The sequence below is a fragment of the Pleurodeles waltl genome, chromosome 7, assembly GCF_031143425.1.
Source record: "Pleurodeles waltl isolate 20211129_DDA chromosome 7, aPleWal1.hap1.20221129, whole genome shotgun sequence".
Lineage (NCBI taxonomy): Eukaryota > Metazoa > Chordata > Amphibia > Caudata > Salamandridae > Pleurodeles > Pleurodeles waltl.
In genome coordinates, this window is record NC_090446.1 from 1,350,076,940 (window position 1) to 1,350,095,726 (window position 18,787).

Genomic DNA, 18,787 nt, shown 5'->3' on the forward strand with positions numbered 1-18,787 from the left:
GACAAGGATTTGTGGGGCTTTGCATCTCTTGGTGTCAGTTCTGATGAAGCTTTTAGCTGTGTGGCAAAACTTGGCGCTGCTTGTTGTTGGTTCCAATGAAGCTTTCAATTGTGTGGCGAGGTCTCTGCAGGGCTTTGCGTCACTAACCTTCATTTAGGCAAGGAGTTCTCTCTGAGGCTAGCCAAAGGTCCAACACCTGGAGAGGCAACTCTTGGGGATCAGAGACTTCCTTCAGCAGAGGGCAGCAGGGCTCAGGCAGGTCTAGTTACAGGTCCAGGAAGGTCCGCCACAGCAGATCAGCTGAGCAGTTGCAGGGAGGCCTCTGTAGCTTGCTGTGCCCCTATAGCTCAGACAGAAGGTCAGTCATCTGACTCTTGAAGTCACTCATGTAGCCTGGGAGGAAAGGAGCAGGTCCAGTCTTCCTTCTCAGTGATCAGGACAGGCCTTAAGCAGCAGGGCTGTTCACTTAAGGAGAAGGCAGGCTTTGAGCAGCAGGACAGTCCTTTGAGGAACAAGGCAGTCTTTCCTCTGTAATGGCCACCGGTCCAGGAGTGTACTGAAGAGTTGCCTTGGAGGTCTGAAATGTATACCTAGTGCCAGCCTTTGAAGTAGGGGGATTCCCCATACTACCGCAGGCTCTTCCCATCCCCTATCAGGGCTCCAAGATGTCTGGGGTGACAAATGGCTAGTATCAGGTTCCTTTGCATGTGTGCCTTAGTCAGCCCTTTGAAATGTGAGTGGGGCAGGGAGCAGGTCCACATCCAGCAATCCAGGCAGGATGGCCCATCCTTTGTTTTTAATAATTCCTTCTTTGTCTCATTGTCTGTGAGCAATACATAAAGCCCAGCAGCTAAGCTCTTCACAGTCATGTGACCCAGAACAATGGCAGCAGTCTCCTAATGGTAGGACAGGAAAATTCTACATTTCTAAAAGTTAACTTTTCAGAACTATGACTTAAAATCTGACCTTTAAAAGGATTTTAAATTATAGCTCATTTGAGCCTAAACATGACATTTATATTAGTCCCCAATCAAAAGTTAGCACTTAATAAATGTAATAAGGTTAATGTTATCCTGTGGAGAGGTGGGCCTTACATTAGCGAAAGACAAATTTAGGAGTTTTTTACTGCCAGGGCATGTAAAATGTAAAAGCATGTCTTATGTTTTTAATACAATGCGCCCTGCCTTATGGGCTTTTTTTGTGTTTTCCTTAGGGGTGACATATGTATTACAAAGCATTTTAAATGCAATACTTCTCACATATTTAGAACAAGTTGATTGTCATCTTTTGACAAAATCGCCCATGAGCAAAAACAAAAGAAAACACACATGGAAACTGAGAAAAGATGACTTGGCAAAATAAAAAAGTTAGCTTTAAAAAATAAAACTTTGCAATTTTGTTTGTCCTGCTGGGCACGTTTTTGCCAGTCACAACCCTTCTGTTTGAGGGGCATCAGAAGTTAAAAAGAACAAATAGTATCTCGATCACATCGGGAGTAGCGGATGGGCACTAATTAAGTTGAATCAATTAGTGCTTGATCCCTGCTCCACAAAGAGCAGGCATGCCTTGATGAATTACGTGGCTGCACTGAAAGCAAACAAAGTCAAACATTGCACTTTTTGAATCATCACTAACTGGCTAGAAGAAGTAAAGAAATCAGCATAACAAATATATGGCCTTAATGTTGTGTTGTGTGCATGAGGATGTTTAGCCTTGCTTGTGCCGTCTCAGGGTAACTGTAGGTGTGTCTGGAACAATGGTGGATGATGATATTGATGAGTGGCGGGCACTCTTGGATATACAATGGAACGCAGATAAAGGCACATTGAAAGTGTGTTCAGTTCTTTTGGTCCTTCTGTCTAATGTACTGGTTGGGGGGGATCTGTGGTGTAGCTTCGTTTTGGTTGATATGTGCACCCAAAAAACTAGTGATTCTCTAAACCAGAACCTTTATATTTGCATGTGTCATGAGTAGTGAATAGTCAGTCGTGTAGGAGAGAAGCAAGGTATACACTGCAGGCAAACAGAGTGCCACCTTGCAGTTTTAGAATCACCACAACCTGGCCATTATAGGTAAAGCAATCAGTATAATTAGATCATGGTTTGGAAATTACATTAGATTGTCTAATGGGTAGTTCTGGAGTGGCATAGACATTTTGTGTACCAAGATCCATTGGAAGCAAGATTGGCATGTAAAAGAAAAGCATAAGGATAGGTTAAGTAAGTTTTACACTCACAGATACATTTATGTTTTTAGGCTCATGGCATGATAATAATGAAAATTAGATTAGTAAGTATCCTGGCACTGGTTGCCTTCGTTTTCACATGGTGGCAAGGAAAACTGCTTTGAGGCACCTACCGGTCAAGCAGTGGTACAGAGAAACTCCATCCTCCTGAAGTGCAGCTGTTTGCCTCATTGATCTCCGGTTTGACGTTAGTGAGCATACAGGAAGGGTTTTGGTTGAAGTAGGAAAATGTGGACATGTAGTATGTAGGGAATTGGGTCTTTAGACATTCCAGGACTTGAAAGGACCAGATGGATTGAGAGACGGTGTCATCCTTTCTTGAGAGATTTGGTGTCCTTCATGCATGATACGAATAGCCTGGTGTAAACGCCACCCAAAGATTGAAAATAACACCTCTTTCCGCAAGAGCATGGGTGTTCGGGCTCACCTCAGAGAGAAATAGCAATCATTTCTTCCCCCCCCCCTGCATAGCACCTTCCTTGTGAGCATCTTATCTATGGCTCAAGGAACATCCAATGAGAAATGATGTGATGCGTAGGCCTAAATGCCTCCGCAATCCAAGAGCAGAATTGGAGTCCAGCAGTACAAGGAGGCTAACGCAAGAGCTTTCAGTGCCAAAACCCCGTCACAGCCAGGAAATGGTCCCTTTCTACCACCTCCCCCTATCCCAACTCACATCCTCATTCACCAGACCACAAATCCTCTTCCAAGCAGGTCCATGGTCAGGGGCTTCACATCCGGGGGAACGACATATTGGGATTTCATCCAGGAGTCACCACCTGGGCTAATCAGTGCCAAATCTCCCCTCATCAAATGTCTCAGCAAATCTATAACCTATGGTCCAAAACTCTAACCTATGGTCCAAAACTCTAACCTATGGTCCATACCATACCTGCCAACTCCACCGACCTCAGTCAGCCGTTCCATTACCTTCAATGCCACACCTTAGCCCATAAATCCTCCTGAGTACGTCTACTTACTGCTTAAAACTGGGATCTGCGAAGTGTTGGTACAGTGGTGTAATGCTGAGAATGCAGTAGTGTGATGGGACCCAGTAAAAAACACACCCGTTACCGGTTTACTTGCTGCTGACAAATATTCATATTCAACGGCAATTCCAACAAAGCCCCCTGTGCAACAGACTGCATGTGATGCACACAGTTTGCCTGATGGTTCATATTTTGCATAGCAAACTTTTTAATAACGTTTAGAAGTTGCAATCTGTTTTAACTTTAAGCTAGTAAATTAGTGGCCCTTCAGAATTGTTTACGTTAATGCTAATTGTAACCTCAGTACACGTGCAGCTAGAAGCCTGTACAGGTTGGTCTGTGTTAAAGTCACATAAAGTGTCTGAAGGGCATGTAAACAAGACATTCGATAAGAAAGAGTGACTCTTATCACAAGTTCCAAAATAAAACAGTCAGGCTTAAACTACAAGACAGCTAGCTCACAGTGCGAGCAATCTACTAATATTTTGCAACAATTTTTTTGAGCCCGGGCTGTCACTGCAAAGTTTGCATAAAAAACATCTCCCACATGTAATGCGGCCCCAACACAGGCAAGTTTACAAGACTTTGTGTACATAAATACTACCTACGTTATGACGGCTGCCTATTTTGTGTTGTACAACATGTTGATACCCCCCAGTGTCATTTCAAACATCCATTACAGGTACTTTATTATGGACGTGATTTAAAGATGCCGCGGGCATGAGGCAGCGCTACATGCATAGAACACTCGGCTGAGCCTGAAGTTCACGGGCCCGTGGTTTTTCTTTCAGACTCGGTAACATATCGATGATGCTTTGCAGTGCCGCAGGCCCCACTAGAGTGCTCGTCACTCAGATAAGAGCCAATGGCATTTCCCGCTGAGTGAGGAGACTGCAGCGGCTGCACGCTTTCATTGGCGCCAGATAAGAGAAGTGTAAAACACTATCTTTGTCCGGGGCTGCGCTTTAATTTTCTGATCAAAGGTGGAATCGAATTTATATGTCCCTCAATAAACGTCATTACTCTCGGGGTGCACAGTGCTCACAGATTATAGAGAGAAATGTAAAAAATGACGAATTAATAACACAATTTGTAAAGTGCTTTGAAAATCTCGCAGATTATAGAGCGAAATGTGAAAAATGGCGAATTAATAACACAACTTGTAAAGGGGCTTGAAAATCCGCCGTGCAGTGGCTCCCAAACTGTGCTTGGTATGTGGCACCCCTGGCTAGATTTGACGGTGCACTGGGGTGCCGTGGCGCACAGATTGGGAACCACTGATTGTCTGCCTGGTTCAGTGGCGGGGAAGTACCAGGAGGTTGACTGCTACTGGCTCACTAGACATGCTTATAATACCCACAGTCTGGCGTTATCAACCGTGGATGGTAAATTAGGGCACTGGCTGTGAGCCCGCTTCAGTGTCCCGGTATTGCCATCGGGTAAGTGTCCAGGCAATTTCTTCTCAGCATGGGATTTTATGCAATTATGACTTTTGATGACCTTCAAGAAGCTCAAAAGCCTCAGACTAACTCACACGTCCTGTTTGCCTTTCTACATACTGCTTTCAAGCTACATTCATCAAAAATATTCCTACGTCCTGCTGTGATCTTCGGAAGTTAGGGCCACATGTACTAAGCTTTTTGCATGTCGCAAATAACGAATTTGGCTGTTTGCGATGTGCAAAAAGCACATCGCGATGCACAAACCCCATTTTGCGATTCAGTAACCTGGTTACCTGAATCGCAAAACAGGTTTGCGACTCGCAATTAGGAAGGGGTGTTCCCTTCCTAACTGCACTGAGTGCAGTGTAGGATTGTTTTGTTACCGCGGTCGCAAAACAATCGCAGTTTGCACCCATTTCAGATGGGTGCTAACCCATTTGCAAAAGAGAAGGGGTCCCCATGGGACCCCTTCCCCGTTGTGAATGTGACTGTAAACATGTTTTCAGCCTGCTCTGTAAAAATGAAACGAAAACGTTAAATTTTTTGTTTTTGTAATGCATCTCGTTTTCCTTTAAGGAAAATGGGCTGCATTGCAAAAAAAAAAAGCTGCTTTATTGAGAAACAGTCACAGACATGGTGGTCTGCTGTCTCCAGCAGGCCACCATCCCTGTGAGGGCCGCCATTCCCAAGGGGGTCGCAAATTGCGACCTACCTCATGAATATTCATGAGGTGGGCATTTGCGACCCCCTTGCGAATCGCAAATGGTGTCAAGGACACCATCCTACATTCGGATTTGCGACTCGCAAATTGCGAGTCGCAAATCTGAACCTACGTACATGTGGCCCTATGAATCTAGTCTTTTGCATTTCATTCATCCATGTAAGGTTTCACAAATGTTTCATCTGCGGAGAACATTCATAACTGTCAGCAGTTAATTCCCCCCAGATGCCAGCCTTTACATGGTCTTGAGATTGATTCACAGACATTGAACCACCCTTTCTTTGTATCTGCTTGTTTGTTGTATGTTTGGCCTTGCCAGTCACAGAGATCTGAAGCCTGAGAACTTACTTCTGGATGAGAAGAACAACATTCGGATAGCGGATTTTGGCATGGCGTCACTGCAGGTCGGCGACAGTTTGCTTGAGACCAGCTGTGGGTGAGTACAAGAGGGAGCTTGACGAGGTGGGGTGGGATGGGTCAGGGCCAGGAAACATATCAAGTGGTTACGGATGATGATGGGAGCCATTTTAGTTCCAGGAATTGGAGTCACATGGGGCCGAATTTAATAGGATGCTGCAAATTTGCAGAAGGTGAAGGAGTGAGTGGGACAGGTTCTTATCCCTGGTGACGGGCACTAGGAGAAGGCAAGATGATGAGCAGGACTTTACTTATCAGTGAAACGAAACATTGCGGGAAGATGAGGAAGAGACTGTCTTTACTTTCAGTCAAACCTTGGGAAAATATGGGGAAGGAATGCGACACAGCTTTATCCTAATAAGAGCTAGAAGAGAGATTGGGAATAAGCCATTGCTGACCTTCACTTTCCAGATATGTGCGGGTAAATTGAGAGAAGTGACTGCCAGGCTTTTAGTTGTAGTGGAAAGCTTTTGGTAAGGATGAGATTGAAATGAAGGGAAATTCACCTTCAGAGACAGGTTTAGGTCAGCAGAAGAGATAAGATGTCCAGGACACGTTTACCTGAAGTGATCACGTTTGAGAGTGGTTGTAAGGCAAGAGGGACAACCCACGATGAATAGCGTAGACTTTGGGAAAGGATGAAGAGGTTGTACGCTATTGGAAATGATGACTAGGGAGGCAGAGGCCTTCGCCTCCTGTAGCGGCCAGTTAGGACAGAGGAGGGATGTCGCCCCCAGTTGCAGCATTGGAAGAGGGTGTGAAAAGTGACTGGCAAGCTTTAACCTCAGGTGACAAGCTGTGGATTAGGAAGAATTGAAGACTGATAGTGATTGTCACTGGATAGGAATCAGAGGGACAGTCAATGGCAGTCATTAGCAGAGGGTGAACAGAAGAGGGAGTGCCCTTTACCTCCAATGCAAGCAGTGGGAGCAGGGCATCCTTTTATCTCTATTGATAGACCAAGGAAGGTAATGGGAGGCGGAGGGGTCAGGGGCAGATCTCAATCCACAGCCAGGACGTTAATGGCATTCTGCTTTAGTGTTCTAAAGGTTTTTTGGGTTGGTGTGCTCCCTTTCATAGAAAGAAGACATTAAGCATTTTCTCCTAATAATGTACATTTCATTATCTCAACTGATGTTATCTTTTTTTGCACTTTTGCAATTGAAAATAGCACTAAATGTATTGTGATGCACACAGTGGAGACAGAGAGTGTATAATGTCCTCGTTCTCATAAAATGCGCTGCTCGAAGACAATTTAAGATCTTAGCATTTGGCCAGCTGCATCCTTTAGTGTGTTTCCCCAGAGCATCCTGTGAAGTGTTGTCTTATGGTTTTCCAAAGAAGACATGTGTTCCTCTGATTCCCTCTTCTCTGCCCTGTTGACTTTTCAGAGTCACATATCTATTTGAAAACCTTCAGTTTTCCCATAGCCCTGTTTGTCAATTCCCTAGTCCTACAGTTTCTACCAAATCCCTCCCAGATGTTTTCCGCAATCCTCGTGTCTGCACAGTAAATCACATGTTGTTAAATAGGATGAAAAATACTTGCAGAGGTATGTCCTTGTCCAAATAATTATGACAATAATATTGTAATCCAATGGACGCTTCTGAAATCTCTATCAAAAATGCAGGACTGCCTTTCATTATTTTAGTGCTCAGCCCTACATGAATGTAGAAGCTACTGAATTTTAGCTGGCATTTTGCTGTTTCTGTATGTGGTTGGAATTAGGAGATGGTCTTCCTGTTGGTGTTTGCCTTTGACCTTGTCTTTCCACTCTTTCATTGGTCACACCAAGGAGAGCATGGGCACATATAGGTGTTTTGTTATTGATGAAATTTTGGAACTATTGAAATAATACTCGGAGAGCTTGGGACTCCTGGCAGTTTGGCCTTTCATTGCTGCTGGATTGTCTAGGAAGTTGGTCCTTCAGTGCATGTGCACTTTAAGACTCAGTTTAAGGAATGAATCGTTCCGGCACTAGCACTGTTTTGGTAACTTGGGTGTGGTCAGCTTCAGTGCTGATCCATTTTGGACATAATGAAAGTGGGCATCCAGTGAGGGGCATCCTCTGGGATCACGTGCCTTGCACTTGCATCTGGAGACATTGACACAATTCTATATTTCTTTGGTACATCTTGGGCACAATCAGGTATTTTAACAAAGAGACCCTGGACTCAATGAGGTATTGTCCTGGGAAAAAAACAAGTTTAAGTGAGGTGTCTCTTCATAAGACCTCAGGTTCAATAATACATCTCCTCGGGAGACTGAGGGCACTAGGTGGTATAAAGTATCTCCTCAGTATTCGCTGAGCACAGCAAGTTATCTCTTATTTGGAGTACTTTGAAATAAAATTGTGGGACGTCAGGGGACCTTAGACATAATGAGGTATTTCTTGAAGGAAATTAAATCACAACAAGATATTTCCATAGAAGTATTCTTACAAAGTATTGCAGCTCTTCAAAACATTTGCAAACAATTATCTCTTCAGGTGACTTGAGGCATAATATAATGTAGCTTCATGATCCCCTTTTAATAAGAGATATTTCCTCAGAAGACTTTGAGCACAATAAAACATCTATTTACAAGACTACCTCACCATGAGGTATCTCTTGAGATGAACTCAAGCAGAATGTGCATCAGGGGATAGCTCCTCAGTACATCTTACGTGCAGTATGACATCTCCACTCAACAACTTAGCCACTATGAATTACCTCCACAGGAGACCATAGTAGGTACAGTCCAGTATCACTAAAGAGACCATGGGCATGCCTACATTTTATTCTTTATTATAGGTCTTGTTCATCAACCTTAGCAGACATCATACAGTCAGGGTAGGGTTAGCATGTGTGAATGTTGCATGGGCATGGCAACTTCTGAATCTACCTGAGCTCTCCCAGAGGCACTCCTCTGTTAAAACATCTCTGCCCAAGTCTGCAGCCTGTCTCCACTTAAAGTATCCAGATCTGAGCCCCCCTGGACTGGACTCTTCGTATGCTTGCCCCACTATGCCTCCTAGGAGTTAGCCCTTTCACAGTTGGCTGCTTATGGATCGCCTTGGGCCCTGGCCTGTCTAGTGCTTCTGCTCTCTTGGAATCCATTCTAGGATTAGACCCATCTGTACTTGAACAGTCTGCAACAGCTTGAGAGTGGCCTAGTGTCATTTCAATTTGCCTCTGACAGTCACCCTGTCTGTGCATCCTGATAATAGTTCTTGCTGTAAAGGTTGCTTCTAGTTGTGGGCCATTTCAGTGCTGGTCCGTCTTAGTCTACTGTTAGTGGGCTGTTACTGCCTTCTCTGGGGATCCTAGGAGCAGTTTGTTCAAGTGCTGTCCGCTGTTGTGTGCTTAATAGTAGAATCTTCAGTTGCAGTTCAATTCTGGTTTAGGTTTACTGGTTTGGTTTGTTCTGGTACTAGTTATCTCTAGAAGTGTTGAGAGTTTGATGTCTTTTTTTTAATAAGTCACATTGGAACAATGCTATATAGGGTCTAACACACCTAAATGCACTACTGGCCCGAGTATGGTGGTATTCACTTTGAGAAAACTTATCCTGACCAAAAACACATCCTAGATCACTTCAAAACAAACCCAAAGTGATTATGTTCAGGTCAGTCCTGAATAGTGGTAATCACGTGTGCTAGTCTCATATGGGTACTCCAGTGCAGTCCCTCTAGATCTTACAAGAGTTGTTCCTTCCAGTTCTGGTTCCCTTTTGGTAACTTGGGGGAGTGAGTGCTGGTTCCTTTAGACAGGGCCAAGATACCCTGCAGCTTAATGTTCCACTCCTTTCGGCTTAATATGTAACATCTTTTCTATATTTCTCTTCCTTCCTGTTTCCTCTTTGTCTTCTTACCCTCCCTGTTCTCCTACTTTCATCTGTGAATCCTTTCTCTCCTTTTCTACTTTTCTCTCTTAATCCAATGACCCCTTTTCTTTTTTGTTTCTGGGCCTTTCTTCATTTTCTGCCTATATCTTTCTTTCCTACTCTATCCATAATTCACCCTCTATGTTAATTCTTTCATCTCCTTCTTTATACTTTTCATATTGTTCTTACACAATCCCTTTGTATCTCTAACATGCCTTTTTCACTTTTTATATCTTCCTCTTATTTGCTTCCTTTTCTGTTGTCTCACATTGCCATCTTTTTCCTCACCTCAATCGTCCCCTTTGTGTGTCTGTACACTTCTTTCCCTCATGTCTCCACTTTCCATCTTCCCATTTTTGTGCCCTGACTCCTTATCTTCATTGTCTCTTTCCCTTCTCCATTTGTCCGTTTCTCTTATTCCATTTTTTGTTCCTTACTCAATCCACAACATCTCCTCTCCTCTCCTTTCTTCTCCTTTCCTGTCCTTTTTTCTTCTATCCTCTTTTTACCCAACTTCTGCCTTGTCTCCTCCTCCTCCTTTTTCCCCACTTGTCTCTTTCTTGTTACCTCCCATTTCTCTGTCCAGGTCTCCTCACTATGCATGTCCAGAGGTGATCAAGGTGAGTTCCTTCTCTTCCTTTTGTCGTGGTGTTCTGTGTTTGTGATGCAATGCTCCATGTATTTGCTGCAATGTTACATATTTGCACTGCGTTACTACATGACATTTATTCTGCTTAAAGAAGCATTATCAGGGCCTTGGCCGGGCAATGAGCCCCAGTACTAGTGTGGGATCATCAAGGTTCATCCTTCCTTGTTCCGTATGTGACATATTTACAAAACTACAAATACTTTTATTTAAAAACGCACTTCCTCTAAAAGTTTCTGATGTTATCATATTGCTATATTTTGGTATACAATGGCACATACAGTGTTACAACACCCGGACCCACAAATACCCTTTCAAAGTGCACGTTAGGGATTAAAGTTAAGAATGAGGTATTCCAGCTAAAATAATTGCTTCATCATTGATTTTGGTGGGTTACAGGCTCTGTATTTGGGCAGGTTTAGGGTGTATTGACTCCCATTGGCTAATTTTGTGACACACAGTTGTGGTTGTGTGTGATTGTTCGTCTGCCTGAGTGAGCAAGTGAGCATTTACGTTTACATATCAAGCACCATGAAGCAAATCATCTCTTGGCACTGTTCATCTTTTGCAAGCAGGTGACGGATCATTGCTAGGAGAATATACGATTTTTTAAAGTAGTTTCTGGATTGCCCAAATTGGATAGAGGGATTTCTATGATCCACTACATGAATGGCATATGAGAGAATGATGATTATGGACTAACTATCCATAAATCCCCAACTCATAAGGGGTGAGATATTTATTTCACCTCTAAAAATGTGAGTCTTTTAAGCCATGTCATGTTTGGAGGCATTAACTTCAGCTGGAGAAACAGTAGGCTACATCGCCCTGGGACTGGGGAATAAAAAAGCAGCAGAGATGTCTAATAAAATAAAAAGTGGTTCTGTTTCTTTCTAATGACAAGATGACTCTCTAATTTCTGGGCCCAAAGGAAGAGTATCCCCCAAACTAGAAGCAAGGTGGTGAAAAGAATGATATCCAAAACAGATTCCCTTCTTTACCGTTTGCCCACATTTGTAAGAGAAGCCATTTTGGTGCCCTGTAGTAATTATCTTAAATTGAAGGATCTTATTAAGGGGGTCATTTAAAGCTATGTGGTAATGGAACATCTGCCAAAAATAGTTAAATGTGCTGTCCACTTAGTTCATGGTTTCCCACCAGATATTCACACATAACACGTTTTGGTTTTCCAACAGTAGAGCCACTATTGGCCCAAGTCAGAATTATCCTCTACTTAGTGATTGGAATCCAGCATGGCTCATTCCTCTGGAATATGTCCATGGTTAAGAAGTTATTTCTGTAGTGATGAGAAAGCTGTTGACTAACTATATGCTTGCCAACCATAGGAACTCTACAGAGACAAGCTCAGAAATCTCTGGGAAGATTTGCCCCTCTCTGCTTGAGAAGTGTTGAGTGTATTAGGTAGGACTATCCCTTTAGCAATCAAGAAATGTGATTGCTGCCTGCAAGCTTGGCGTTGCACATACTGGATCTACATTCTTCTGCATAGCTCTTTGACAAAGCAGAATGTTACCCAGTCCGAATTGTTATTAGAAGGCATGGTTTTCTAATAAAACCCCGTCTTTCAAGAAGGACCCTAACTGAGTTAAAGGTCTATGGGCATCCTCTCTTAAAGTTCTGCATTATTAAAGGAGAAGAATACAATAATCAATAAGGCATGTCTTAGACTTTTCTGTGAACACACCTTTCATTCAGTGGATGCTACCTGCAGCCCTTACTAAGTGCAGCATGCCATAGTCAGGTCGTATGAAGCCAGGCGTCTTGGACTACTAGCTATTTTTACTGCTCCAGCAGCTAAATAAAAAAGAAACTTTTTTCATCACAGTATTACTGACCTTATGGCTACTTCTGGTGGTATAGCAAGCTCCCAGAACATCTGTATACATAATTATAAGAAAGTGGATGAATATTTGGGTGTGTGACTGTCCACCTCAAGGAATAATAACACTCCTGGTAAGGGTGAACACTCAAAACCACTAAATTAACCTAAGCTTGGCCCTCTGGTATCTTTGGCACAGAAAATACAGGATTTAAGGTAGGAATTTCCGCAGTGCCAAAAAACGTAATAAAGTCAAACAGCAAACAAAGTTCTGAAACTGTATTAGCAATATAGAGCAACAATTAATAAACAAAATGGCACCAAAGTGACAAAAATTCAATAAGGGGAACCAAATATATGGATTTAAAAAAATGTCAGAGCAGTAGTGCTTAAAAGCACAAACCACTATTGATAGCCTATGAAGGCGATAGATCTAGGCACAATTTGAGGCTGACCGCAATAGGGCTTTGGCCAGATACAACAAGCAGATTGGCTCATGTGAAAAATTAGGAGGTCAAAAAGTTCAAAAGGTTTTTAAGTCCACTTCAGAAAGGGAGTTTGTCACTTTCGGAGAAGAAAAATCGTCCCTGAGAAGGCCACCTCTGAAATTAAAGCCACTGCTGTGGAACCAGAGGCTGAATACTTGAAGTGGGTTGGTCCTGCTGCAGCTCAGTAACTTTGGGGATTTCTCACTGAAACATTTTTAAGTCCCAATGCAGAAACTAACTTAGTTGTTTTTTTAGAGGTGCTGGGAATCTCGATTGGGACAGGACAAAACTTTATTTTAATGCCCAAAGTACCACAGAAGTACACTTCTGAGCCCCCGGGACATCTGGGGAGGCACTTCTAGACTCTCAGGGTGCCAGGCAGAGGCTAACAGCAAAGTATAGCCATGTCTAGTTGCCATTGGTCAACTGGGTACTTCAGGAAAAATGCCTCTTGTAGCTTGTCGTGTCTCTGTAGCCACTAAGGAGATCAGCTAACTGATCCCTGAAGTCCATTCTTTCTCTTGGGCACAAGAGGGTGCAGGTTCATTCCTTCACGGCTCCTCTCAGGTTAGACATCAGGTCCTGTCTATTTTTTGATCTTTCACACATCCGGTAAGTGTTATGGCGATGGTACCTTGTTGTGCCACAATAATGACTCCCATGGGCACTCCCTAAGCACTGGGGAAAATGATCCTGAGGGCAGCCCTACTCACTTTTTCATCAGTTCCTGTTTATCCTACTGCAGACAATGTCACAGTGCCCCTCTCTGTCAAAATGCAAGTTAGAGAACCCCATTGCTCTTATGCAGAGCCGGTGTGCCCACCAAGAGCTTAGTACAGGTTACTGAGCAGTCTTCTTCTCTGTGGTCACCAGAACCAGTTCTGAGAGTAGCTTTCCTCCTACTTGGATTGGTGCCAATCTGCCTATCAGGACAAAGGCTGGGGCCATTCCAAGTGTCACATAACACTTAGTTAGGACCAGCAAGGCATCTTTGAAGTTAACTAAGTTCCGGCGCCAAGCCCCTCCTATCTTCCTTCGACTCCCAAGCCATTGTCTCTGCTCTGGAAGTAGTTTTCACAACTCTTTTGCATCTCATTCAGGCTAAGTACAAGCTGGGCAGTTGCTAGGAGAGCTAATGCAAATTAGCATCTGGTTGCTTTAGGGCATGGTAAAGGTGCTTTTTGAAAAAGTTATATTTCCAATAAATCTAATTAAAATCTGATTTCAGCATTGGATTGGATTTTTAATAAATATATAAATGAGTCTTTAAATATAATCTGTAGCTGTGCAGGTCAAAAGTTATAGATCAAAGTATATAATCTACTTTTACTTTTCTTATGTCCCAGTTAAAGTCTGACTAGTGAATATTATTTTATGCCTAGTTACTGCGGCAGGAACATGCCATTTCTAATTTCACTCATATTCCACTCTCAAATAATATGCCCCCTACCTTGTGGGCAGCAAGGTGTGGTTAAGGGTGAATTATATAGTATGTAAAATCAGGGAGATTTTGACAGATCTGTGCAGTAGGGTCCAAGCTTCTACTGTAAGCCTACACATGGAAATCCTAAAGCCATCTTTTCACTGTCACTGTAACGGATGGTACAGTAAATGTTGCAGTCCATGCCAGTGTTGTTTTTCTACACCATATACTAAGATGGTATAGGAATGTCAATTGGGCCATTCAGGTTTAAACCAATTTCAACAAGTGTAAAGGGGGGGGGGGGGCATGCATTTAACTCATGATTAGCAATGATAAGGTGCACAGAGGTCTTATACCAGCAAAACAGATAGAGCAAATATTGGTGAGGGGGGCATCACAGAAAGGATGGTCATTTCTTGCAATAATATATGAAACAATATCACAAAAGGTGGTGGCAATAATGCTTGCAAATAGTCTAATCATTGGCAATCTCTTGGAGTAGCATTCCATCCCTCATTTTTAGCAGACTATGCCACCTCAGATTAGACCCAGCCATATGAAAATGAGCCTGGATCCTGCTCTATTGGAAGAGTCTAGCCCAAACTGCCACATCTGATCAACCCTGAACCGGAACAAAAGAAATCCAAGTGCACTTTAGGCCTGCTTCGGCCTCTTCAGTCGGGTACAGTCTGATTCCGGATGCATAGAGAGCACCGGACCCATGTCTTAGCATACTCTTGGCCCTTACATCACAAACCCAAAAAGGCAATGAAAGGACTGTTTATAGTATTCATCAAATAATGTATTTGTTAATGCTTACTAACTTAGTATTATACATTTCTAAAATGGTTCAAATGTTAAGATATATATATATATATATACATTTTCTTTAATGGAATTTTACTAGCAATTTCATATATTTATTTTGTGGTTAATTTTATTTTTAAAATTAGGAAATTGTAGACTTTTTCATTTTATTAATTATGTATATTCATTTAAAAATATTTTATGCAAAATGTATTGTACAATTCAATAAACATGATTTAAATATTGATATCTAGTTTTTAATTTAATGTATTCTTAAATATTCTTTTCATATTTATGTTAGAAATGGGGTCTCTAGTTGGCAGTGGTTTGCACCCTGTCCAACTAGGGACCCCCAATCTAGTCAGGGTAAGAGAGTCACACAGCTAATATAACCCCTCTTCACCCACTTGGTAGCTTGGCACGAGCAGTCTGGCTTATCTCAGAGTCAGTGTGGAAAGTATTTGTACACATGCACACACACACACACACACACACAGACACACAGTAACACAGTGAAAACACTACAAAAGGATGCCACACAAGTTTAGAAAAATAGCTGTTATTTATCCGAATAAAACAAGACCAAAACAACCAATATCCAACATACACAAATAGAGATCTCACTTTTAAAGGTACAGAAGAGCCTTAATCCATATGAATCAATAGTTATCTCCTTTTAACACACAGTACATGGGATGTATCAAAAAACAAAGATGATGCAGGCCACAAAGGAGATGATGTGTTGGAAAAGAAAGTGAAGCGTCAATTCTTTCCTCGCAGGGGAGGTGATGCATCAATTCTTTCCTCATAGGTGAAGTGATGCGTCGGTTCCTTACTGCAGTGCGGGGTCAATGAGAAAATGATGCCCAGGAACTATGCGTGGAAAATCCAGATGTGCTGTGTTGATGGATCTGCACTAAAATAGGCACTGTGCCGCTTCTTCTGCCACGAGATCCGCGCTGTGTTGATTCTTCAGCTGCAGGGCAGGCTCTGTGTCAATTTTTCTGCTGCGCTGTGCCGATGTGTGGATTTTCTTCTTTAGGTCACCAGCTTCCACTTCCAAGGGCCCCACTTGGCAAATCAGGACTCTCAGTAGAAGAGCCCAGGCACTGGCAGATGGAGTCTTTGATGTCCCAGAGACTTCTAACCGGTGCAAGCTCAGTTCAAGCCCTTGGAGAACCTTTGGAAGCAGGATGTAGAAAGCAAAGTCAAGAACTTTCATTCCCACGACAGAAGCAGCAAGCAGCATGCCAGCACAACAAAGCAACAGGCAGAGTGGCAGTTCCTCCTTCGGCATCTAGCTCTTCTTATTGGCAAAATGTCCTCAGTCCAGAAGTGTTCTAAAGTTGTGGTCTCAGAGGCCCAATGTTTATATTAATTTCTGCCTTTGAAGTAGTCAAACTTCAAAGGAAAGTCTTTGTAGTGCACAAGACCCTGCCTTTTATGCCTGGCCCCAGACACACTCCAGGGTGTTAGAGACTGCTTTGCTTTGACAGACACAGCCCTATTCAGGTCTGAGTGTCAACTCCTCCTTACACTCTATCCCAGGAAGACCCATCAGGAGATGCAGGGCACACCTCAGCTCCCTTTGTGTGATTGTCTAGAGTGAGTACAAAAACAGCCCAACTGCACTCCTCATCCAGACCTGTATTCTACAGCCAGGCAGAGGCACAGAATGGTTACGCAAGAAAATGCCCACTTTCTAAAAGTGGCATTTTCAAACTTACAATTTAAAAACCACCTTCACCAAAAGATGTATTTTAAAATTTTGAGTTCAGAGACCCCAAACTCAAAATCTCTAGCTGCTCCCAATGGTATATTACACTTAAAAGATATTTCAAGGCAATCCCTATGTTACCCTATGGGAGAGATAGGCCTTGCAATAGTGAAAAACGAATTTAGCAGTATTTCACTATCAGGACATGTAAAATACACCAGCACATGTCCTACCTCTTAAATACACTGCACCTTGCCCATGGGGCTGCTTTGGGGCCTACCTTAGGGGAGACTTACATGTAGTAAAATGGAAGGTTTGGGCCTGGCAACTGGGTGCACTTGTCAAGTCAAAATGGTAGTTTAAAACCGCACACATAGACACTGCAATGGCAGTCCTGAGACATGTTTGCAGGGCTACTCATGTGGGTGGAATAATCAGTGCTGCAGGCTCGCTAGTAGCATTTGATTTACAGGCTTGGGCACACATTGTGCACTACACTGTGGACTTACTATTTAATCAAAACATGCCAATCATGGATAAACCAATCACCCATACAATTTAGACAGACAAAACTTGCACTTTAGCACTAGTCAGCAGTGGCACAGTGTTCAGAATCCTAAAGCCAGCAAAAAAAACTAAATTCAGCACAGGATAAAAACAGGAGAAACCCTTTTCCACAATTGAAACCATTTAAAAATATGTGTAGGTTTTTATATAAAAAGTAATGCAAAAAGTTATGAGTTTCATTTTTAAAAGCAAATAAAATTGTATTTAATATTAGTATTTCAATATTTTGTAGACTAAAATGATTGTAATTATTTTAGTACTTTACATTCTATGTATAGAGAGTCGATATTTTTGATGCAGTATTTCAGCATCAATATTTTTGTATCACAATAGTTTCTCAACAATCTGATATATAACTAGCTGTGCTTACTTGTCACCACAAATCTTCACTGTACAGAATAGAAAACATGATAAAACCTCTACCAACGGAAAAGAGGCTGGATATTAGAACTAATGGCAGATGATAATTTCATATCTAATCATATCATTATGGTTGCAGTGGATCTGACCGACTTTAAAAGCTGGATTGCAAACACATGGCATCTCCTTGAGAAAACTCTCCCTTCTGTCACCTTACAGTGTTTCCCTGTATAGAAAACAGCCTTTAACAAAATCTCACACTGGTTATAGTCCCTTGCTATCAGATGTACCAGAGTGTGGAGTCAGATTCTACCCATATCATTGCAGGTGCATCTCTCTCAGCAGAGTTACCATCCACTCAACCTCCTATTACAGTAAAACATTACCATTATTCTCAACCAAGAGACAGGAGAGAAAATAAAAATATTCCTCACATAGACCTTTGTCCAGTGAAAATCCCTGATTTGAGGCCAATAGCTTCTTCAGAACCTGAGGTTTGTAGGCATACCCATTAAGAAAGATTTGCAAAGCATATCATTTAACAAATAACTTTTATATTCGCTAAAGGGGGTGACTGTACACCTCAGATGTTCAAGATGCCTACTGCCACATTCATATTCATCCTCTCACAAGGAGCCTACTAAGATTCTGCATTTGAGAGTAGCCTTGAAATTTCCAAGTGCTAGTTTTTGGTCTGAGTCTTAGCTTTTGCCAATACAAAGCCCAACTACTTTGTTAGTTAAGTCATTCTTTTAACTCAGAAAAGTTATCAGTAGTCCCTTGAGGGAGAGTATCCTTTATGGAAGCCATCCTGAAAGAGAAGCAGGAAAGTTTTATTTTTCATAGAGGAGCAGTCCGTAAGGTGCATGTTCTGACAGCGAGGCTTATACATTTCTTGCTGGGCAAAGTGTCTCTTTGCATCGTTCTAATGCACCATGCTAGGCTTTACATGATACATGTACAGAAAGATCAGTGACCTGACACCTTGGCAGATTGGAAGGGCAAGATTGTGATTACACAGACAGCCAAGGATTTGTTGAAGTAGATATCTCTTCAGGGATTTAATTTAGATCTGATCATGTCTGATGCACCTCTTCAAGGATGCCTCAGTCCATGCCTCTTGATGATCAACAGAAAAGAGTTACTTAAAGGCATTTTTTGAATCAGAGCTGTCCATCTTGCTCGGAATGTGTTTCCTGGTTGATTCAAATTAGATCTGTGTTCATCCTGATAGGCAACAGGAGCATTTTTGTACACTTA

At 42.3% G+C, this 18,787-nt stretch overlaps 1 protein-coding gene across 2 annotated transcripts in view; it reads left to right on the plus strand.

Annotated features, from left to right (window-relative positions):
• Window positions 1-18,787, plus strand: part of BRSK1 (BR serine/threonine kinase 1) — a 294,684-nt gene that overhangs the window by 204,428 nt on the left and 71,469 nt on the right. For both annotated transcript variants that reach the window (XM_069200764.1, XM_069200763.1), the window contains exons 5-6: window positions 5,718-5,834; window positions 10,266-10,299. In XM_069200764.1, coding sequence (XP_069056865.1) covers window positions 5,718-5,834; window positions 10,266-10,299 — 151 coding nt within the window. The remainder of the gene's footprint in view (window positions 1-5,717; window positions 5,835-10,265; window positions 10,300-18,787) is intronic.